This window comes from Penicillium robsamsonii (assembly GCF_028829455.1).
Source record: "Penicillium robsamsonii strain IBT 29466 chromosome Unknown utg000003l_segment0_segment0, whole genome shotgun sequence".
NCBI classification, from domain to species: domain Eukaryota; kingdom Fungi; phylum Ascomycota; class Eurotiomycetes; order Eurotiales; family Aspergillaceae; genus Penicillium; species Penicillium robsamsonii.
Window position 1 is genome coordinate 6,344,818 of NW_026643221.1, and position 21,532 is coordinate 6,366,349.

Genomic DNA, 21,532 nt, shown 5'->3' on the forward strand with positions numbered 1-21,532 from the left:
GCGTTGTCGTCGGCTCCCCTGCCCACCTTTTCATCTCTCCGCATGACTGTATACTATCAGCCGGGCATTCCTTCCCCCTCCCATCTAGACTCGCACACGCCTATTGTCTTCCTTTTGTCTGTTTTATCATCATTCGCTCCCCACGGGCATTTCCTTCATTTGCCTTTTTTTCCCCCTTCCTTTTGTCTCTCATATGGCTTGATGCAAACAGCCTCGTCTTTGATTTTGTGGTCTGGTCTGGTCTCTGGCGCATTCCAAAAGAGCGGGGGTTGAATTTATTCGGTTCATTGAGTTGTGTTGATCTGCTTGCTGGGTTTGCGCTTTGCTGGGAAAATTAATGAAGGGTGCGCTGCAGTGTTCAGTTTCGCTGCTTTTGAGCGGCACTTTATCCTTCCAAGGAGAATACGAATTAGACCTTTTATATCGTTGAGGTCTCTATAATTTATTCCAGTCCAAGTACATATTTAATGCATAAACAAGAGAGATCGAATGCCTATGCCCGAAGTATGAAATAGTATCTGTATCGACACGTGATCACCTGATAGTAAACAATCCCGCGGTCAAATAACACCAAAACAACCTCGATCGAAATCCAACCTGCGCACTTAGAAGCAAAATCATATTCAGAACTATTTCCAAACCAAACCATCCCCAAAATGCCACCCCCTCCAATCCACCGCCGTCAAGAATCAAACACCACCTACTCCCGCCCCTCAACCCTTCCAGGAAGAGACTACAACACAACAGCAACCCACACATTCAACACAAACCCAAACACCACATACACCCCCAATTACAGCTCCAACGCCTCCACTCCTTCCATGTCCGCTGCCAAATCGCGTCAATATGCCCATCTCCATTCCCAGCTCGCACAACTCAACGCCAACCTCGCCGACACGGAGAACTTACTCCGCATGACCGCCGTACAGGCGGCAGACATGCGTTTCCTCGGCGGATATTCTGGGGCGCTGTTTATGGGCTCTGCAAAGATTCTGGGCGAGGAGGGGGTTAAGGGAAATGCGGATAAGGATAAGAAGACTGATTCCGAAGCGGGAATTAAGAGGGAAGAGAGTGAAGAGGATTGAAGATGAGTGATCGATGAGTATTGATTTGATATGATATGGTGAGTTGGATGTGTCATGAGTTGCGGTGCTTTAATGCTTTACAATACGCTGTGGGTGATTCCTATGACTTATGCTAACATAACATGTCTAACAGCAGAGATATGACCTCCCTCCTGTGTTCCGACATATTATCTTACTCCACCACGAATTGACCACCGAGAATGACTGCCGGCTCATCGATGTTATGGTGCTCATAACTATTTCCCTGTTAGCTGTGTTCCATAAAACACGGCATGAGGGATTTCTGCCCAAGTTCGAAGTCTTACCTGAGTGTGCCTATACCACCGGCCTCAAGAATCAGCGCTGTCTCCGTCAACGGCTTCCCAGTCCAGCGCATGGCAAAAGCACGCAGAATATGACCGTGCGCGACAACAAGGACATCGCCCTTGGGCTCATCCCGGTTCTCGAAGGCGGGACGTTGGTATTTGTTCTTGATTTCGTCGATCAGAGCGTCGAGACGGCGAATCACATCCTCGGGGGATCTGGTAGGAAGGGAATGGATGTTAGCATGGCAAGACGACGCCCAGTGTTCAACGCATAACTGGAAGCAAGGTCTAGAATCAGACAAAGAAAAGAAACTCACTCTCCACCGGGACATCCATCAGTCCAAATATTCCACGGCCCCTCACCCCTCTCAGCCCGCTGCTCCTGGATCTGCTTGCTCGTCAACCCCTCATAGTCCCCATAATCCCACTCTCTAATCGCCTCCGTAACCTCAACCTCAGCCTCGGTCCGGATCGCTGCCTGATTTTCAGGCTTGTGCTGTTCATTCCAGGGCATTCGTCCTCGGCAACCAAGCTCGAGGAGTTCTAGGGTGCGCTGGGCGCGATGGCGGGGCGAGACATAGCTAGAACGGTGTGTTAGTTCGATGTTGTATTAGAATTGCAAAAGTGGTCAGTAGCGTATAGGGTTTTCTTACACATGAACAAGCTTCTTGGGAACAACCAGTCTATCATTTCCAACGAGTGCTTTGCCTGTCGCTTGAATGCGCTTCTCTCCATTGGCTGTGAGTGGTAGATCGGTAAGACCAGTGTGTCGACCATTAAGCGACCATTCTGTCTCGCCATGACGGATAATAAAACATCGAGGAGCCATTGTGTTTTGAATTGGATATCGTGAAGAGAAAGAAAAAAAGAATGAATCCGGTTATATTCAGCGCTGGGTCTCTTTGCGTCATGGTGGACCCGGATAACAGGCTTATCTTCATTTTCTACTTCAACTACGTGTGGATCTACGTGCACATAGTCGAGGTTGAAGTGTTCGGCATTTCATACATTAGGCATCAGAATACTGTTTCTTCCTTTTTTTTAGTGGTGTATCCCTCGTAATCCACCGAATAACAAACCCCCAACCCTTGGAATAAGACATCACCGACAAGAAACCTCAAAACTATGAGCTGTCTTCTTCCGCGAGATAGTCTTGCACTTTGTATGGGATCCAGTCTTGACCTCTTCAATCATCGCATATCGAGAACACCTCTTATCCCGGAAAAGTTTCACCTTGCAACCCGGATCCATTTTAAGGTTGATGAAAGACTCTGCGCCATCGTTCTCGATGTTGGGGCGACAGCCTGTAGATCCATAGCCCTCGTAGGTAACTATTGTGCCTATGCAGTGCTTGTTGTGGAATAGATCGAAGCTCCAGTGATGCTTGTGGGGTTGGTGTCCTTCGGGTGAGCGTGCGGTCGGGTGGCCGGCTGTGAGGACTGGGAGGAGGAGGGCTAGGGCAAGGAGGGAGGTGTGGATCAGCTTCATTTTGGATAGGTTTATTTTTTATTTTATATCCCATGAGAAATTGGGGAGGATAGAGGGTTTGTTAGCTTTGTAGGTTGAGGTTAGTAGCTTTTTGGTATTGCGTAGTTATGACTGCGGTTGTTGGGTCTTACCGTGGGTTGACGCGTGCATTTGGTTCGTGGCCTACGGGTATCTGGTATTTTTTGATTTGGCTTACATGTACATTTTACATCTATAGTAGGCTTCGATGTCGACTTTATTCGTTTCAAGTACATAGTCTTCAAATTGGTAAACTTCGCCGTATGTGGTCTCCTATCACTTGTTATAATCAATGGGAAGGCTATGTTGACCAACTGAAAAAGACCCATTGGACTATACCACAGCCCTCTTTCTGGCCTTCGATAGATGCTTCTATAGATGGCGTCTACCGCCTTTCTCTCCGCTTTGTTCGCACTCTTTGCATCAAATGGGATGTCGAGTATTCTGCCAGACAAATATCAATGCCACCATGTCTGCTTCCACACAATATCCTTTGATACACCAATGAAAGCGTGGACAGCAAATCCATTAACCCCAAGCAAGCCCTCGGGGAACCCGTTTGACCCCCGAGAGAGTAGTTCACTGAAACTGATGGCCGTATTTGCTCATCTAAACCGCCAATATGGAACGTCGACTCACATCTAGAAATGTGAGCCTGGACTGGGTTGAGCAAGATGATCAAGTTGTGGATCCCGTCTCATCACATCTTATCCAAAATACATACTCCCGGCTGAAACTCCAGTACGCAGAAAAGTTGCGTCAGAATTGGGTCGAACAACTTGAACCACCCAACCAAGTCCTCGAGCAGCTGTCTCTCGCCGCATGTCTAATTGAGCTATGGAAGAGCATGTACGGCGCTCTACCAGCAACAGAACAACAGCCATCGAAAAGCACAGCGCCGTTCCCAGGGTTCGTGGACCTGGCTTGTGGAAATGGTATCCTCGTATACATACTTCTCATGGAAGGATACAAGGGCCTAGGCTTCGACGCTTGCCGCCGAAAATCCTGGGAGACATTCCCAGCCGAGATACAGAAATGCCTAGAAGAGAGAATCTTCATCCCTCGGCCCTTTGCGGATGTACTGGACCAAGGAATTGGTGTGGAAATACATACGGGGAATTTCCCCGATGATACATTTATCATATCCGACCACGCAGATGAGCTGACCGTATGGACTCCTATAATGGCTGCTCTCTCGAATCCCTCGTCGCCATTGCCGTTCTTTGTGATTCCGTGCTGTTCGCGTTCACTTGCTGGTTCTTCGTATCGCTACCCCCCGCCAAAGAGTGCGGATGGCAATCCTGTTGCAGGGAAAGTCGATGATGCTCTAGAGCAGAATCCACAGCCTGCGTCTGGTGACCTGAGGGCGCTTCGTGTGATCAAGATGGAGGAGAAGACTGAGAGCGGGTTTCTGAATTCAATGGTGGGTTCTCTTGCTGCGAAAACAATGAGTATTGCGGAGGAAATTGGGTTCGATGTTGAGAAGACATGGTTACGCACTCCAGGTGCGATTAACATGGTGTTGATTGGAGGTCGACGACAAGTTGCAAGGGAGTGGGTAAACTCGGGTTCTAGAGGTTCTCCAACGGAACCGGAACAAGGAGATGGTGTTTTGAAGAAGATCATGGAAGTTGTTGAGCGTGAATGCTCCAAGGATGGTGGCATACAGATAGCTGCTAGGCTCTGGGTTGAACGGACGAAGAGTCTTCACCAGGGACAGGGGATAATGCACCAAGTTAACTAAGGATACCCGAATGAAGATAAGCTGTCAATAGTATTCTAGACGGCCATACGCTCCAACGTACGGGGATAACAGAAGTAGTGTTGGTATGTCATCATATGTGCTCTAAATCTATTCACACCTAAACAAAACATAAAACATAGAGTGGGGGAATAGAGGAGTGTGTTAATGTACAATAATGTTACAAAGCTCTTCAACTCCGTTGCTATTGGTTGATCCAAATCAAAACGCCTGGGCTTCCATTTCGAAGCAATCAAACCGTCACACATACTTTAGTCACTGCGTATCACGCCTCAGGCTTAACATGACCTTCGGGGCACACGGTCTCTTTTCCATCACCGTTGCCGCTTTCCGCATGAGCATTGTTAGATGCCATAGCTGATGCCTGCATAGCAGCCTGGGTGGCAGGCGTCGATTTCAAGTTTCTCGATGCAGCTTGAGCCGCAGCCGCAGCTGAATTCTCTTTGAGACGTCTCAGACGCTCAGATCGGCCTTCTCCTGGGAGACTGCCCCAGGCCGGTTCAATTGAATCGGCGCGCCAGTTGTTACGATTCCCACCGAGTGCGCTGCGCTTTGGGGAGAGAGGAGCGAAGGTGGAGCCTCCCACGCCGGATTCACCCCACATGCGGACCCGTTGAAGCTTGCGCAGTTTCGCGAGACCGTAGACGCAGACGAGACCAGTCAGAGCAAAGCATATCGTGGAGACACCCCCGAAACCCAAGTCTGATTCTTCGATAAAATTCTTCAAGTTCATACCGTAGAGGGCGGAGAATAATGTTCCTGTTGCAAGGCCGAGTGTTCCAATGCTGAATTTAAGATCCATGAGCATGAGCGAGTTGCGGTTGGCGTCGAGAATAGCCTTGACTCTGTGTTGTGTTAGAGGTAATTTCCGTAGATAACGAACGATCAAACTTACACTTCTTCCGTATTGCGAATATTCGTAACCAAATTGCCACTAGCCTGAACAATCTCATCGCACACTTTGTGGTATGACTCCAGAAGCATTTCCACTTCTTGATGGTCGTCCTCTTCTCGCTCTTTGCCATTCGATCTCTCAGACAGATACATTGCGGCCAAATCGTCATCGGCCTCCAGCAGGTCATCAATAGCATCTCGTACCAGGCGAGCTTTCTGCTCAAATGTACCCAGCTTCTTGGAGTAGATCAAGAGGTGTCGGAGCTTATCTCGATCGATGTCCTCCTCGAGTGCACGAAGAACCCGCACAACAGGATCTCTCACTCCATTAAACTCCTCCTCGAGGCCACTCGTGACGCTAATGAGAACGGCTTCCAGCGCGCGAAACTCGTATGGCAGCGATTGACTAGGCTGAGCGGCGCCCTGGGATTGTCTCTGGCGGAGCTTTCCTTCTAGATCGTAGATGAACAGCGATTGCATGTATGAGTCTGTTGATCCATACGCATCGAACACGAGTACTCGGTCCGCTTTAATGAGGACTCGCAGATGCAACAGATTGATGAGAATTGCCCTAGGTCGCACTAGGATATGAGGGAGAGTGGACGAATCAATCTTGCGTAGATCTCGAGGAAGAAGGCCATACTGTATCGTGATTTACCGGTTAGCAAATGTTGACCTCTCCAACCCGAGTCCTCTTTACTAACCTTGGCAATCAGCTCCTGCTTCCGGAACTCTCCGTTCACGAGTGTAACGTCTCCATTGATATCAAACTCCGTGCATCGAATTCGAAGCTCATTTGACGCCTTGGCTGATAGGCTGCGGCCAATATTAAACATTCCCTCTGTACCTTCATCCATAAGCCCAGGGCCAGCCGGGCCTTCAGTCTTGTAGTCGGAAGCTTTATTCCGCTTGAGACCAAAAAGTCGTCGGAGAAAGGGTCGGCTTTTGGTTGACGCATGACGCGAGAGTTTCAGCTGCGTCGGCACTAGTGGCGGCAAGACTGTTGCTCTAGTGGTACTAAGTGTCGTAGAGCCATGTTGAGCATCGATACGCGTCCAGTTCGAGAGTTTCGGGGAGGGCCCTGTCGAGAAGCCTTTATCGCGGCTGGCAAGACGCTTCGGATAAGCGCATGCTGATGGTGCGGCTGGGAGCCCAGACTGTGATCGTAGGAATCGCAATAAAGAAGCAGAAGGCGCAGACAGCCTCGGAGACAGCATGTCTCTGGATTATCGACTGAGCCGTACACGAGTTCTCCCGATCAGATCAAGATACACTTTTTCCCATTGCCCGGAACAATGTTAACCCGATTATCAGAACTATACGATTGGTACATAAAAACACCGCTTGTTGTTTCTCAAATGTCTCGTACTCTGGAATTGGGAGTGATTCTATCTAGATACTGCTACCATATGCTTAAGTCAAAGCACTTCCTTCTCGATTCAGTGCCCAGTCAGTCAGGTCATCACCCTTGTCCCTCTCGGCCATCTCCATTTGGCATTGAATCACCCAGATCAAATGTGCCTCAATCGCATGATAATTGTCGAACCAGAGATGGAAATTCTTGCAGCTCTCATCCCAAGTGCTGTGTTCCACAAAACTTCGAGTTTCGTGGTCTAAGTTCCCCCACGCAGTAACCCACTTAGGAAAGGCCAGCCTCAACGTCAAGATATCGGCGAGGCCGATATTGTGATAATCATGAGTCTTAAGCTTCGCAACAACAGGTAAAATGTCCAAAACGACATCCTTAACCTCATAGATCGAGGATACCCGCTCAAATTTCCGGTATTGCTTCCCCAGCCTTTTCCAGGGAGCCAAAAGGATAAATGCTAGCCGCACTCGCTCGCTATCCAGGCAATAATCCAACCATTTCACAAGTACTTCACGAAGCTTTGAGCGCCCATGATCTTTAGCAAAACAATGGTTGCAGGACAACCCATCAATAAATGTATCGGTGATCGTGTTCTCGCTTTCATCCCAGTTTCGGAACTCCCAGGCAGAGACGGCGGCAGGTACCCAATGATTGAGAGTGGAACCAATCCGAAACGCACGTAATTCCTGCCAGCGCGAACATCCCGGACATCGTACCATATACATAGCCCAGAGAGAATCAAAAACATCCTCGCGAAACCTGTTTAGCATTGGAGCATTGACGGTCGGCCTCACGCTTCTCATTATGGCAGAAAGACCCGGGAAATATCGGTCCAAGGCAGTGTCAAATAGCACACGACGGCTCCGCATTATGGGTACCTTCTCTGTGCCTCGCTGCATAGCAGATGAGAGCTCACCACGCCGGAAACGACATTCGTTGCACTTGCGCAGATGCCGCTTGGAGCCACAGCGCTCTTTCTCAATGAGGCGTGCTTCATGGTCCAGAAGAACCTGTTCTTCCTCTTGTGTGATACTGCAGTATTCGTCCAGACTAAAGCCTTGGAATGTAATCATCCCGCTGTCCTGAAAACTGGCTAATCTTGCGCCCCTATCGCGCACAGGATGGTTCGGTCTTAATGCGTTGCATTTAGATGCAAGATCGTATCGACGCCGTATTTTCTGATCCTCATCTCTGGAGTCGGATTGTTGCTTGTATAGATGGTACGGTTTGCGGGGTTTCCATTTTCTTGCTGGCTCCCAGCTCGTGTAAGAACTTGCTGCTGGAGACCCTGGCAATGGCTTGCGGTACTGCAGTCGTAGGATAGAGTGATTGTCGAAGGCTGTATGTGGAAGCAACTGGAGACAGACACTACAGGCCCAGCGCATAGCATACCATTCCTTTGACAAGAAGTCGGGATCGAGGTGATTATCCTTCGATCGAAAGACAGGGGTGACTCCTCCGACTTCTTCTCGGCATTCAAGTTCAAGCAACCTTTCCAGTAAATGAGTTCTTTGTGGTTGCACCACTGTGCGGAATTTGGAATTGGTTTGGCTAATGGATATAAGGCCAATGGGATCCAAGAGACGGAATATAGAGCACAGGATTTCAACGGGCAAAGACCCAAGAGATGGACGATCAGACTTCATCTCGAACGAAAAGTGGTTTTTTTTGAAACGAAACTCGAAACTGCTGTTTATGATACAGGGAAGAGACAAGAGACAGGCTTTACTTTCAAATTTTTGTGAGCAATGAAGATATTATAAGTCATGGACGTCCCCAGGTTTATTTCCAAGCGGGCTTATTGTTTGTGGCGGTGTAAGCTAAACTCCACTTGGCCATACATCTAGGCTCCATAGCATTGAACTAAGAAAGAGAATGAAACGAAACATCTACTTCCTCGTACTGAGACTATTTCTCGTATCCACCGCATCTACCTTTGAAAGCTATATACAAAGTGCATTGCCCCTCTTTTGTTAACACTTGAAGCAAAACTTTTAGGCAAAACGCTGGACCAAGAAACATCATGCCCAATGCTCGCATGAATAAAAACCGTTGGTATCTTCAAATACTTGAACAATCCCACCGAAAACTAATCGCTCACCAATCGTCGTCGTTGTCTTTCTCGTCATCTATCAAGATAGTTAGCATATAGATCCACGTTTAGGTATTGGAATTAACATACCACTTCCGCTGACTCTCTGTTTTCGCTTGTTGAGGGCGTCTTGCAATGCGCCGGCCAAACCACCTTGCGGGGCGCCTCCTGCATTGGGGCTTGTAGCGGAAGACTCATTGGTAGCACCCGGTACCAAGGCATGACTTCGATCTTTCTTTTCCGTATCCTTGACCTTACGCAACATTCCACCTTTATTGCCACCAGAAGCTCGGATGGACGCTAGCAGATCGTTATGCCCACCGGTAGGCTTTGGCAAGGGCGGCGCAGCACCACCAGGCGGAGGAGGCGGAGGAGGAGCACCACCTCCAGGTGGTCCAGGGGGTGGAGGCGGAGGAGGAGCACCACCTCCAGGCGGTCCAGGGGGTGGAGGCGGCGGCGGCGGTCCACCTGGTGCCCCTGAAACAGGCGCCGGAGGAGGGGGAGGGGGAGGCATTGAGGGGCCACCACGGCCCGGGGGCGGGCGAGGCGGGGGCCCCGGTGCTGCAGAGCCAGGCGGCGGCGGCGGAGGAATGCTAGGAGAATATGAAGGGGGAGGCGAGGCCGGTCCTCTTGGTGGTGGAGGAGGAGGAGGAGCTGCCGCAGGAGAAGACGGTGCAGCTGGCACGGGTCGAGGTGCGGGTGGGGGTGGAAGTGGAGGTGAAACGGGGCCCCTGGCGGGTGGAGGAGGAGGTCCAGTGGCCATGGACGGCACTTTGGGGGGCAGTTGGGGTGGTGCTGCTGGGCTCGCTGTGCGAGGCGGCGGAGGGGGAGGCCCGCCTGGTACAGGGCTACGGCTGGGGGGTGCCGGTGGTGCAGACACCTTGCGATCACCAGAGAAAGCCGGCGGTACACCAAATCGAGATTGACTCGATTGATTATATTGACTATCGTCCATCGGTGTCTTTGGTGGTCGCGGGGGTGGTGGAGGCCCGGCATTGACATTCGAAATTGCGCGTGGACGCCGCGGGCCTACAGGGCCGGCTGGCTCAGCGAATTTTCCTGCGTCCGCAAATGGAGGTGGCGCATTGAATCTTCGCGCAGGCGGAGATGGCTCACGAGGGGGAGGGAAACAGGTTCTTCTGGTGCTTCAGAACGTGTTTTCCGTGACGGAGGCGGCGGCGGCGGTCCCCGTCTGCTTGTCGAGCTGGAACCCGTGTCTTGAGGACTGATCGAGGCTACCTTCGGAGCGGGAGGTGCAGTAGGTGGCGGGGGAGGGGGAGCAGCCTTCGGCTTGTTCTGTTCCTCAATGGGAGCCGACTCGGCCGCGGCCGCCTGCTTCTGGTCAATCCAAGCTTTGATGAATTCGGAATTCTCGGCGATTTGGTCTTCAGTAATTCCCATCCCCTTAAGCTCATCCAGGAGACCTTTCCAAGAGGGGTCACTCGTATCAAATGGCAAATCTGGCTTAGCTGGTGGTACGCTTGGGGACAGCGTCGGGGGTGGGGGAGCAACTTGTATTGAAGGCGCAGGTGCTGTCGACGGCGGTGCACTTGAGGCCGGGGTCGAACGATGCAACAAGCTGCCAAACAAAGACCGTCCTACTTTCCCATTGGTAACAGGAGCAGGCCCCTGGCCTTTACTAGAGGCGAAAGGAGTCTTGGATGTCTCTTTGCTTGCATGTTTCTCGCGCTCCTGCACCTTCTTAATAAAGGTCTTGGCCTCCTTCTCGTCGACAAAAGACAGGCCGGCGGGACAGGATTCAAGCTCGAATGTATGAAAGAAGGTTCGGTCCTGATTGTAAGCGAAGTTGTCATAGATCTCCTGGTCCCAGATCACGCCCCTGCCAGCGGGCTGCATAAACGCATTGTCAGCACTTCTATTCTTATCTCCAACACCAGTATGAACCGCCTACCGAGACATCGACTATTTTAAGCCAAAAAGTCCTTCCCACCAAGTCATTGCAGAGGACAACAGCTCCTTGGATTCCAGTATATGTCCATTTCTGTGGATCCGGGTAGGCGACGTAGAGTCGCGCGACAGCTACGGCGAGGATCTTGTTCGCGGGTTTGGGGACATTCCGCTTGACGGTTTCCTTGTCGGCGTCGCTGAGGATGGAGGGCATGGTAAATCGAGGTGATCTCCCACTGAATGGAGAGGGGAAACGTGATAGTTCGAAGGGTGGTTACGTGAGTAGTGCACACATTGCAGTCGGGCGGGTATCTTCGAATGATGGAATAGCGCCCTTCGACACACCGATTGATACGGTAGGAGGGACAGGGGCTTGTGATCGGCTGATTATATTCAAAATGTGTAAGAGAGCCGACTGGCGGTTGCCTTGAGAGTTGGAGAGGATTAGATCGGAGGTGCGCAGGCGGGGCGGACCTAATACACCGGAGTGACATGGGCTCGCCGCACCGCTAACGGCACATGATACTTTTTTTTGTATTAAAGTGTGAAGGTCATTACATCTTCATTCTGTTTGATCTTTATCACAAATCTAAATCATTTTGGAAATACAATTTGATGAATATTGACAATAAGTGAGGATTGTGGAATGCGGTTTAGCGTGCCCGTATGTAATGTGTCTTCTATACCATACAACCACTTGATGAGCTCATCTCATTTCTATTTATGTAGGATCATGGCTAGGTAAATAGGACGTAAAAACATGTCGAAAATGTGATTATATATGTCTATATGAAACGTATTTGCAACTAGGTAGAACGCTATATAGCTTTTTAATCAAACCTAATTTCGTTTCTCATACTTTTTAATCCTTCATAACTATTACTATGGTTATGCCTTGAAGGCATTGTTATCAAATAATAGCTATATTGTACCAGGTAACTACGACATGCCCCAGTTAAGTTCCTTGCACCCCGGAGTATACTCACTAAACATAACCAAAAACTATAGAATCAATTGGATTTTCATATTCATTCTTGTTCTTGTACAAGCGTGTTAAGGCAACTTCAATGCTATTTGTTGCAAACTGACCACCGACGTCATCCCGCTTGACATCTATAAAGCAGACATCCAACCAACCTTCAAGACCTGTTTCTTCAACTCACCATCAAACTACTACAAGATTTATTCGGTCTATCTACCAGTGAACAAAAGCTGGTATTAGCTAGTAGTACCTCAACAAGCCTTTCTATATCTTCAAAATGCCAGTCATCCCCGAGTCGTCGGACTTCCCATCTGCGCCCCAAAATGGAGGCAATGAGGCCGAAAAGAAACCACCCCAGAAAGCGACTGCAGCGGACTTCATATCAAAGGGACCTCAGATTCCAGACAGTAAGTTGACTACCAAGATCTACACAGGCCCGCAACTGACACTTTGTAGATATGCCTCCCAAGGCTTCGAAAGAGGAACTCGAGGCACGCGCCAAGGAACTGAACCAGTCATCCAAATGAGAGACCATTGGTCAATAATCTTAATCTATCTGTGCTTTAATCAATACCATATTCTGCCACTTCAGACAACTTGTCCTCGTCAAGTGTATCCATAGCGGGTTGTGACCCAAACTAGATCTAACACCAACATACAGAGAGTAGCTGCTTGAGAATTATAAACCCAGACAAAAATTAGAATATGCGTTGCTTTTTGAATCTAGCTCATTTTCTTCAAAGGCTGCGTATAATTTCAAGGACCTCACCTAGGCAGCCCTGGAGGTTCATAGATTCATTACGTCATATACAATAGCACACGTGATCGCGCGACATCTCGATGACTGGACCCCTCACTTCTCAACGCGTTAGGAAGTGGTCCCAATGCCTCCAGAACGGTCCAATGTACCAGTGAAGCTGTCTCTGCCATTGGTGAGTACCTATTGACCCGGCCCAGGCTTGCCGCTAACCCCCCATCAAGCAATACCAGCAGGAACTCTTCACCGAACTACGCGCCGAAGATGAGCTAGTCATCCTTGCACGGGGCCTGGGACTTCTACACCTAATAACAAATCTCCTCCATTTTTACGATGCAGCGGGAAACAATCTGGTTCTAGTGGTGGGTGCAGATGAACGCGAGAATGAATGGATCGGAGAGGGTATGTGGATCGGTTTACATCCCAGGTTGGACGCTGGTGTTGGAAGCTGATGGATCCCAAAACTAGCATTGGCGGAGCATTATGCTACCAGCAAGTCCCCCCTTGCTAGGGGGCTGAGAGTGATCAATACCGAGAAAGCTACGGTGCCGATGCGGTGGGTTTCTCGGTTCTGACATGTTGATTGCGGTTTATTGACAAATTGCCAGAGAGAGAATATATGCTGAAGGAGGTATTCTGAGTGTGACATCCAGAATATTGGTTGTGGACTTGCTATCGAGTATGTGTGACTAGTATAATAACTCAGACATCTGCTGACCTGTCTAGAACTTCTTGACCCCGAGAAAGTCACAGGCATGGTAATTTTACATGCTGATAAGGTTTTGGCGACCTCACTCGAAGCATTTATTGTCCGGGTTTACCGGCAATCGAACAAGCGCGGCTTCTTGAAAGCATTCTCAGACTCTCCGGAGCCATTTACTACGGGTTTTGCCCCGTTGGCTAAGATGCTGCGGAACCTTTTCCTACACAAGGCATCACTGTGGCCTAGATTCCATGTTTCTGTTGCCGAGTCTCTAGAAGGAAACCGCAAGGCAGAAGTGATCGAGTTGGAAGTTCCCATGAGCGACAAAATGAGGGAAATTCAGAATGCCGTCCTGGAATGTGTAGAGATCAGCATCACCGAGCTCAGGAAGAGCAACACCGGACTGGATATGGAAGAGTGGACATTAGACAGTGCTTTGCACAGGAATTTTGATATGATTATCAGACGTCAACTAGACCCAATCTGGCATCGTGTGAGCTTCAGGACAAGACAGATCGTCAGCGATCTGACAGACCTACGAGGAGTTCTTCAGTGTGTTTCTCGCGTTTATTTCCATTTCTTTATTACTAACAACCCTGCAGTGCTTTACTCAGCTACGATGCGGTATCTTTCATCAAGTACCTTGATACTATCGTGTCTGCGCATGCTCCGCCTCCCGGCTCCAACAAACATAATTACTCTCCGTGGCTTTTCCTTGATGCTGCCCATGTGCTTTTCCAGACGGCCAAATCACGAGCCTACGAAGGCAAATTGAACAACGAACTGACCCGCCTTTCATCTTCGACTACATTTTCTTCCGAGTTACATCCAGCTCTAGAGGAGCTCCCAAAGTGGAGTGTCCTATCAGAGGTCCTTGCAGAAATCGAACACGATGCTTATCTCCATCCTGCGAGAATGGATCAATCTAATAGCACTATATTGATTATGTGTAGTGATCAACGAGTATGCCGCCAGCTTCGCGAGTACATTGGCACTATGCATTCCAAAATTGCTCAAGGCTCCAAATCCAAAGATGAGGATCCGAACGAGGATAAACCTTCTGCGGAGCTTATGATGCGGCGTCGGCTGCGAGACTACCTCAATTGGAAGAGGTCTCTCTCAAATGTCAACAAAAATTTGTCCCAGTCAGGAGAGGATGACAGATCTGGAACCCCTTCTGGCTCGTCAGCGGCCCAGAGTGCGCATCAAGGACGGCCTCCTCCAAACAAACGTCGTCGAGTACGTGGCGGTGGTGCAGTTACCTCAGCTGCAGGCCGTGTGCCAAATAGCAGTGTCCAAACCGATGTTGAATTGCCCGGTCAGGTCGTCAGCTTGCTAATCGAGATTGAACCCACCGAGGTGGAAGAAATGCAGAAAGAGGAGGTTATTGTCGATGACCTGGAGGATATGGAAGATTTCTACGAATTGTATGATATGAACGATCTGGTCATGATACACCCCTACGACGGTGACATGGATGAGCATATACTCGAGGAAGTGCGTCCACGATACATTATCATGTACGAACCCGATCCCGCATTCATTCGAAGGGTCGAGGTATATCGCAGTTCCCATTCGGGGCGAAACGTGAAGGTTTACTTCATGTATTATGGTGGTTCCGTCGAGGAACAGCGGTATCTGAGTGCCGTCCGAAGAGAGAAAGACTCGTTCACAAAGCTGATCAAAGAGAAGGGGGTAAGCTACCCAACCACACACTGCGCATTACTAGCTAACGTGAACTTCAGAACATGGCAGTCACCTTAACGCATGACAAAAAGGATGAAGACCCTCAGGAGCAATTCCTCCGCACAGTCAATACTCGTATTGCTGGAGGAGGAAGATTGGCAGCTACAGCATCCCCTCCTCGCGTTGTAGTTGATGTGCGGGAATTTCGAAGTGCCCTACCATCTCTGTTACATGGAAACAACATGATCGTGATTCCCTGCCAGCTCACCGTGGGTGACTACATTCTCACTCCAGACATTTGTGTCGAAAGGAAATCGATCCGTGATCTCATAACCCTCTCTCAAAAACGGCCGCCTCTACAACCAGGCCGAGACGATGCTCCAGTATTACAAGAACCCGTTACTATTGATTGAATTTGATCAAAACAAATCTTTCACTTTTGATGCATTCGCCTCCATTCCAACAGGGCCCACGTTTATGACAGACTACGGTTTCTCATCTTCCGGCACTGCAACCAGCACTAGCAGCAGTGCACTTGCCAATCCATCTAATCCAAAGTCCGCTCAGCATCTACTTGTGCTCCTCACTCTCGCCTTCCCACGCCTAAAGATCATCTGGTCTTCATCCCCTTACCAGACAGCTGAGATTTTTGCAGAGCTCAAAAAGAACGCCCAGGAGCCAGATCCACTTCGCGCAGTTCAACTAGGCCTTGATATTGATATATCTAATTCGTCTGGCTCTGCCGACGTCATGGCTGCTGCTGGGATTGAGCACCGTACCTTCAATCTTCTTCCACAAGACATGCTGCGAGCTGTTCCGGGCGTTACGCCCCAGGCTCTAGAGCGACTAATCATTGAAACGGACAATATTAGAGACATTGCCAACATGGATGTCGAACAGCTGGATCCGCTGGTTGGTAAAGAAGCTGCACGTAAGATCGTTGCTTTCTTCCATAAAAGCGTATTTGATTAATGGGGGATTTGGCCTGAAGTCTCTAGTGGATTAATGAAATTATGATTTCGATGCAAACTAAATAAGTATCTTCGAGGATTCACAAAAGAGCTGTGTATCTTTTTAGATGCGGTAATATGTAACAAACACAACTACCATGCACATCACCCCATCAAGGAAAAAGCAAATAAAAGCAAACAGCCGAGACATCTAGGTTCTGGACTCTTAATCGATTTGAACCTGGTCTATCTACTTCTTACCCATAAGAACTCGTTTCGTCTTGGCGTCGATCGTGCAGATCAGCTACCTAAAAACAGAACAGCCCCCCAGTCAACAGCCGAAACGAAGTAAGGGCCCCTGAGAAATAGTGGAGATATGAATGGGTCCATTTGACGTCGGAAATAATATGGCAGTCTCCTGACGTTTTCAACATATCACCATGCGTTTCAAGACTGTGTTGATTCGGATCGCTTTGGCGGCTGTTGTGGGTGCTGCCAGAAGTGTACCTGATGTTGAGCCATGTGCTGAAGTTAGCAAATTGGTGGAAGATGCCACTCAAGACAAGAGTAAGTTATCGACTCGAAATCATCAAATAGTTGATAACTAACGGTCGCAGTAAATGCCATCGTACCTCATGATATGGCACATCAGTGTCTGCTATCTATGCCATTTGACTCGGACCGCGCCGTTGATTTCCTGATTCAGGTTCGCAAGATCCTCGAGTTCCAGTCGACTATCGATATTTTGAAGGGTAAGCGATATCCATTCGAATGGGGATTCTTTAACATGGCTAACTTGTATTACTAGATCCCCCATCAGGGTATACCATGCCCTCCACGGATATCATGGGGGAAATCGATACAATTATGGCCAAGGCCAAGAGCAATAGCTATACTAGCCAATTTGAGATGGACTTGGAGATTAACCACCTTATTAGAACGGCCCATGATGGTCACTTGGCCTTCCAGCTATGCTCGCAGTCGATCTTTACATATCAAATTGATATGCCTCTAGTGTCCATCTCAACAGATGGGCTCGCACTTCCCCAAGTGTACGCTTTAGGTATGTCTAGCTCGATACCTGTTTCGAACCTTTGGGCTAACCTGCCAGGTGATGCAAAACTGCAGAAGAACGACCCAGACGCCGTCTCGCCTTTGGTGTCCATCAACGGCATTGCCGTAGCAACGTACCTTGAATCATATTCCAATGATCAGAACCTCCAGGATCGCGATGCACAGTAGGTACCCTTCTACAGCTACGGTATTGAATCACACTAACTGTCGCAGGTACAATCGGGTATTCCCCGCACCAGCCCGCAGTGTCACCAACACTCCTACTAGTGTGAATGGAATCTGGGCTTCTATTGGAGATTGGACTGATGGAGCTCATCTATCTCTCAAATTTGGCAATGGCACCGAAAAGACTGTTCAGAAAACAGCCACACCGAGCGAAAAGTTCTTTTCTTATAAAAACGGCACGCACCTCTACGACATCGAGTGTCTTCCTCAAGACTTGTCTACAGCATCGACCAGCCCATCCGGCGCCGAGAAAGCCTCCTCCGAGATAACAGGATTTCCAACCACTACCTGGCGCAACTCAGCTAATTCAATTGCTGGATATTACTCTAAATTATCAGGGCTGGAGGACACAGCAATCATCTTTCTACCCACATTCTCGTCCAGCGCAGCAGAGGTCGCTAATATTGCAGTTGACTTCTTGCAAAACAGCACCGAAGCTGGAAAGAAGAACCTATTGATCGACCTCTCATCCAACCCCGGTGGATACATGTCTATTGGCATCGACCTGTCTCGTATCTTCTTCCCCAATGCCGCGCCATACACAGCGACACGGTTCCGAGCACACGATGCAGCCAAATTCCTCACAAAGGCATATTCGCGCGACAACAAGACGGACACAAGCAATGTGTTTGCGTATCGGCAGATGGTTCGGCCAGACCAGAAAACCGACTTCGGCTCGTGGGAAGATCTCTATGGGCCGCACGAAATTCTGGGGAGCTCTGCTTCTAGCCTACTAGCTAACTTCAACTACACTTCCACCTCTTCAAAGGTCTTCCCCATCAACGGTTACGGACCAGTTCCGTTGAAACCAAGCAAATCACCCTTCTCGGCGGATAACATCGCTATTGTAAGTGGTCGTATCTCACACAATACAGGAAACAGGAAACAGACGAAGGAAACAAACTGACACAACTATAATAACAGATCACAGATGGCGACTGCGTCTCAACTTGCGCGTTCTTCGTCAAGCTGATGAAACGCCAGGGCGTCCGCACAATCACCTTCGGTGGCCGTCCACGAAAGGCACCCATGCAGGGTGTCGGCGGCGTCAAGGGTGGCCAATCACTCGGGGTCAACTATATCAACGGGTACATCGAGCAAGCGAACGGACTGATTAGAGACTCCGTCAACAGTGGATCGCCGCTCCTGACACCTACTGAGTGGAAGACATTCAATGAGTCCAGCCCGAGCACAACGGCGTCACTTCAGTGGAGTGGCAACCTGAATCTGCGGAATGAGTATGACCCGGAGGATGGCGAGACGCCGCTGCAATTTGTTTATGAGGCTGCTGAATGTCGGCTGTTCTATACGTTGGATAATTATTTGCAACGGGAGACCGTTTGGCAGGCTGCGGCGAAGGCTATGTTCGGGGGTGGGCAGTGTGTAGAGGGATCGACTAAGGGGAAGGGTAGTTTGGATTCTTGATCTGATTGATATTTCAGCAAAGACATACATAGGTAGAATAGTTAGATAGAAATTGTACGTAAACACATTTAAGATATACCTGGCCTGGCCTGTACATAACGTAGGGTGGAATTGGCTAGTTTAGTTACGAAATTCACCTGATTTGTCTGGTTACTTCTTTGAATTGGTCTACAAAGCATGTCTGCTAGGAGGTCTAAAAAATAATATTTTCAATTCTCGTGGCCCATTTCATGACTCTATCATAAAAGAACGAAAAGAAAAGCAAGTCGAGGCTGAGCAGAGTGAACACACCGCATTCAATGCAATGCAGGAAAACAAGCACACAGGTTCATGATGTGTGCGTAGCAATCATTTTAGTCTCTGTCATGATCCCAAGATATTTGCAAAAAGGACGAAAATGGAATCGAGGATCAATCCACCTAGGAAAATCCAAAATCGCCGATGGACAAACACCAAGGGTCCTCTGTTCGATGGCTTCAAGCCCGGAAAAGTTGTCGCAGTAGCGCCAGCACGGAGGGAGGGTGTCCCTATCCTCATGCAAGCCGAGGTGAGAAGCAGCGTCGTAGGCTGGAGAGGTGATTGATGCTCTTGGTCCGTTCGAACGAATGTACAGAGGGAATCGGATGTCGAAAGTACCTCGCGTGGCAAGTAGTCAAAGGCAGTTTCAGAGCAGATGAGCGACGGCACTGTGCCAACGACGGCGAGTAGGAGGAGAGGGATTTGGCGAACATGGAGAATACCGAGGAGGGATGTATCCGGGGTATTCTTGCAGGGCAGAGCATCGAACTCTGGGAGTAGCAGGGGATGAGCTTAGAGCTCGTCGACATCGATCTCCTTCTCGTCCTCGCTTTCGCGGTCCTCGTCGAACTCGACGTTGTCGTCCAGGCCTTCACCGCCGTAGGTATCGGTCTCGTTGATCTTGGCGTGCTCGGGAAGCTCGCCGTAGGCCTTCAGAGAACGGGCCTCGTCGGCGGTGTACTTCATGATAACATCACCTTTCTCGTCCTGGTAGTCACGGAGCGAGAGGAGAATGATATCACCCTGGTTGATCCAGACCTTCTTGCGGAGCTTGCCACGGATGTGGGCGAGACGCTTCTCGCCATCGAAGCAGAGCGCCTCAAGACGACCGTTGCCCAGCATCTTCACGACCTGAGCGTACTCCTGGCCCTCCTCCTTGAAGACGAGTTCACGCTTCTCGTTGTCGTTCTCGTTCTTGCCGCGACGACGGTTCTTACCGCCCTATACTCGATTGTCAGCATGTGTCACTTCAAGTAATATCGGTATTTTCGAAGATGACAAGCCTGTCACAAGTCCAAAAAGTCACGAACTCGAGGGTTGGGTGGCTACCCTTGAGTGGGAGACGGTGGATGTGGCGAGGAAATTATCACCAACAGGAGGGGTTGGATATTTTGCGCGCTTACCTTTCCCTTGTTCTTGGGCATATTGGTATATTGCGACCTTCACCTGGGTCGAAGCTCTCTGGGGTATTTTTTTTTCTTAGATCAACGAAGATCTGAAGACGCCTAATCGAGGTGGATTAGGGAAGTGAGAGTGGAAGAAAGAAGGAGGTGGGGGTTCTGTGCACTGCTATTCAAATCTTTTATGTTATGTAATCAGGCACTGGCTGCCCAGTGGCGTCAGTGATTTCGCCCCTTCTGGTAAAATTTCTGCCTTTTGGCCTGATTTCGGGGTAGGTTTGACCGCCTAGTTTGATTGGCAGAAAAAGATGAGGCGAACAATGCTTGGAAGCTTGAGCATTTCGAAGGAAATCTAGAGCTCTTGCATACAAGGTGCTGTCAGATTAACGAAGAGTCTCAACACTCATTTCAGTTACAGCTGTCTTGCCCTCCGTGCGGCCATCTTGACAAGCACGAGACTACTTCATTTACGAAATCTCCGAAGATTCCACGCCTCCCGAGTACATTCACAATACTTTTGCGATACTTTTTGGTGGCTCGATGATACCTCTGTGAACCCATATCCTGAACCTCCAATTGTCCACTCAAAGTGTCCATAGGCCCTCGCCGTCTCAGTTTAACGAACCTTGTGGTGTTCAATCCGACATGATATCAATGTGCTACGACTCTCCTTATACTTCACAGTCCAAACCAGCATACCCATACAACTACCGATAGTCCTCCATCATGGCGACTAAGTTTGTCACATCTACAAACAGCTTGGTGCTTCGGTATTGGCCCAAATGCAACACTCCTCCAGTTGCCGCACGCTACCTGAATTCCCCTACCCATCCAATCCGGCCCAAAATCGTCGACCTCTGCGCACATCGTGAAAGAAAAACATTATGGTGGCGGGTTTCAGTGTCACAGCTCCAACAAAGCAAACGGGTGGTTCGCTCCTGGTGCGGGCGCAGAGTGCGAATTGCTTTCGAGCAGGCTTTGAAGCAGCAAGGATTGGATAAGCTGGGGAAACCCCTCGGCTCTGAATCTCCTTTGCGACGGAGAAAATTGTCAGGAACCATAGACATCTACATTCAGCCGTCATGTGTGAAACAGGACTTCGAGGGGATCCAAAATGATGCACATCATCTATTATCCTTGCTTCTGGATCATGAATTACTACAGAAATGATCGATTATCGATGGGCCACACTCGAAAAGTGAATCTTGGACAAGCCGGGGACATCATGCGACCCCGTGAGATTCAATGTATATTACCATAACATCTTGTATCATACCAGCAGTCCATTATTTGACTGTTGCTGTATATCATCTGGGCGACATTGCGATTATGGCGTTTGGGAGAAATTGCTTTGCATCTGAGATTCAAATAATCTCAACTCTTGTTCATCC

General features: G+C 49.2%; 14 protein-coding genes across 14 annotated transcripts; 7 read left to right on the forward strand and 7 right to left on the reverse strand.

Annotated features, from left to right (window-relative positions):
- Positions 1-656: 656 nt before the first annotated feature.
- Positions 657-1,085, forward strand: N7447_007150 (DASH complex subunit HSK3 family protein; the record flags this gene model as incomplete). The annotated part of the gene is made up of 1 exon (XM_057231412.1): positions 657-1,085. One exon carries the CDS (start codon positions 657-659, stop codon positions 1,083-1,085), a length of 429 nt encoding a protein of 142 aa, XP_057086502.1.
- Positions 1,086-1,257: 172 nt separating this feature from the next.
- Positions 1,258-2,219, reverse strand: N7447_007151 (histidine phosphatase family protein; the record flags this gene model as incomplete). Its single annotated transcript, XM_057231413.1, has 4 exons — positions 1,258-1,321; positions 1,391-1,606; positions 1,708-1,971; positions 2,044-2,219. The coding sequence occupies 4 exons, from the start codon at positions 2,217-2,219 to the stop codon at positions 1,258-1,260; spliced, it is 720 nt and encodes a 239-aa protein (XP_057086503.1).
- A 272-nt stretch (positions 2,220-2,491) lies between these two features.
- Positions 2,492-2,878, reverse strand: N7447_007152 (uncharacterized protein; the record flags this gene model as incomplete). The annotated part of the gene is made up of 1 exon (XM_057231414.1): positions 2,492-2,878. The coding sequence occupies one exon, from the start codon at positions 2,876-2,878 to the stop codon at positions 2,492-2,494; it is 387 nt and encodes a 128-aa protein (XP_057086504.1).
- A 640-nt stretch (positions 2,879-3,518) lies between these two features.
- Positions 3,519-4,640, forward strand: trm44 (tRNA (uracil) methyltransferase; the record flags this gene model as incomplete). The annotated part of the gene is made up of 1 exon (XM_057231415.1): positions 3,519-4,640. One exon carries the CDS (start codon positions 3,519-3,521, stop codon positions 4,638-4,640), a length of 1,122 nt encoding a protein of 373 aa, XP_057086505.1.
- Positions 4,641-4,923: 283 nt separating this feature from the next.
- Positions 4,924-6,769, reverse strand: N7447_007154 (CorA family magnesium transporter; the record flags this gene model as incomplete). Its single annotated transcript, XM_057231416.1, has 3 exons — positions 4,924-5,503; positions 5,554-6,194; positions 6,257-6,769. 3 exons carry the CDS (start codon positions 6,767-6,769, stop codon positions 4,924-4,926), a joined length of 1,734 nt encoding a protein of 577 aa, XP_057086506.1.
- A 196-nt stretch (positions 6,770-6,965) lies between these two features.
- N7447_007155 (F-box protein) lies at positions 6,966-8,567 on the reverse strand (the record flags this gene model as incomplete). The annotated part of the gene is made up of 1 exon (XM_057231417.1): positions 6,966-8,567. One exon carries the CDS (start codon positions 8,565-8,567, stop codon positions 6,966-6,968), a length of 1,602 nt encoding a protein of 533 aa, XP_057086507.1.
- A 451-nt stretch (positions 8,568-9,018) lies between these two features.
- N7447_007156 (uncharacterized protein) lies at positions 9,019-9,968 on the reverse strand (the record flags this gene model as incomplete). Its single annotated transcript, XM_057231418.1, has 2 exons — positions 9,019-9,050; positions 9,104-9,968. 2 exons carry the CDS (start codon positions 9,966-9,968, stop codon positions 9,019-9,021), a joined length of 897 nt encoding a protein of 298 aa, XP_057086508.1.
- A 74-nt stretch (positions 9,969-10,042) lies between these two features.
- N7447_007157 (WASP family protein) lies at positions 10,043-11,135 on the reverse strand (the record flags this gene model as incomplete). The annotated part of the gene is made up of 2 exons (XM_057231419.1): positions 10,043-10,864; positions 10,926-11,135. 2 exons carry the CDS (start codon positions 11,133-11,135, stop codon positions 10,043-10,045), a joined length of 1,032 nt encoding a protein of 343 aa, XP_057086509.1.
- Positions 11,136-12,180: 1,045 nt separating this feature from the next.
- On the forward strand, positions 12,181-12,430 carry N7447_007158 (uncharacterized protein; the record flags this gene model as incomplete). The annotated part of the gene is made up of 2 exons (XM_057231420.1): positions 12,181-12,310; positions 12,360-12,430. The coding sequence occupies 2 exons, from the start codon at positions 12,181-12,183 to the stop codon at positions 12,428-12,430; spliced, it is 201 nt and encodes a 66-aa protein (XP_057086510.1).
- A 357-nt stretch (positions 12,431-12,787) lies between these two features.
- N7447_007159 (ssDNA endodeoxyribonuclease RAD1) lies at positions 12,788-16,021 on the forward strand (the record flags this gene model as incomplete). Its single annotated transcript, XM_057231421.1, has 8 exons — positions 12,788-12,835; positions 12,885-13,062; positions 13,129-13,216; positions 13,269-13,339; positions 13,387-13,915; positions 13,966-15,058; positions 15,109-15,318; positions 15,416-16,021. 8 exons carry the CDS (start codon positions 12,788-12,790, stop codon positions 16,019-16,021), a joined length of 2,823 nt encoding a protein of 940 aa, XP_057086511.1.
- Positions 16,022-16,439: 418 nt separating this feature from the next.
- N7447_007160 (uncharacterized protein) lies at positions 16,440-18,723 on the forward strand (the record flags this gene model as incomplete). The annotated part of the gene is made up of 6 exons (XM_057231422.1): positions 16,440-16,566; positions 16,617-16,751; positions 16,808-17,062; positions 17,111-17,237; positions 17,287-18,145; positions 18,223-18,723. The coding sequence occupies 6 exons, from the start codon at positions 16,440-16,442 to the stop codon at positions 18,721-18,723; spliced, it is 2,004 nt and encodes a 667-aa protein (XP_057086512.1).
- A 397-nt stretch (positions 18,724-19,120) lies between these two features.
- Positions 19,121-19,306, forward strand: N7447_007161 (uncharacterized protein; the record flags this gene model as incomplete). The annotated part of the gene is made up of 1 exon (XM_057231423.1): positions 19,121-19,306. The coding sequence occupies one exon, from the start codon at positions 19,121-19,123 to the stop codon at positions 19,304-19,306; it is 186 nt and encodes a 61-aa protein (XP_057086513.1).
- Positions 19,307-19,533: 227 nt separating this feature from the next.
- N7447_007162 (translation initiation complex factor eIF1A) lies at positions 19,534-20,165 on the reverse strand (the record flags this gene model as incomplete). The annotated part of the gene is made up of 2 exons (XM_057231424.1): positions 19,534-19,962; positions 20,145-20,165. 2 exons carry the CDS (start codon positions 20,163-20,165, stop codon positions 19,534-19,536), a joined length of 450 nt encoding a protein of 149 aa, XP_057086514.1.
- Positions 20,166-20,867: 702 nt separating this feature from the next.
- Positions 20,868-21,311, forward strand: N7447_007163 (uncharacterized protein; the record flags this gene model as incomplete). Its single annotated transcript, XM_057231425.1, has 1 exon — positions 20,868-21,311. One exon carries the CDS (start codon positions 20,868-20,870, stop codon positions 21,309-21,311), a length of 444 nt encoding a protein of 147 aa, XP_057086515.1.
- Positions 21,312-21,532: the final 221 nt, after the last annotated feature.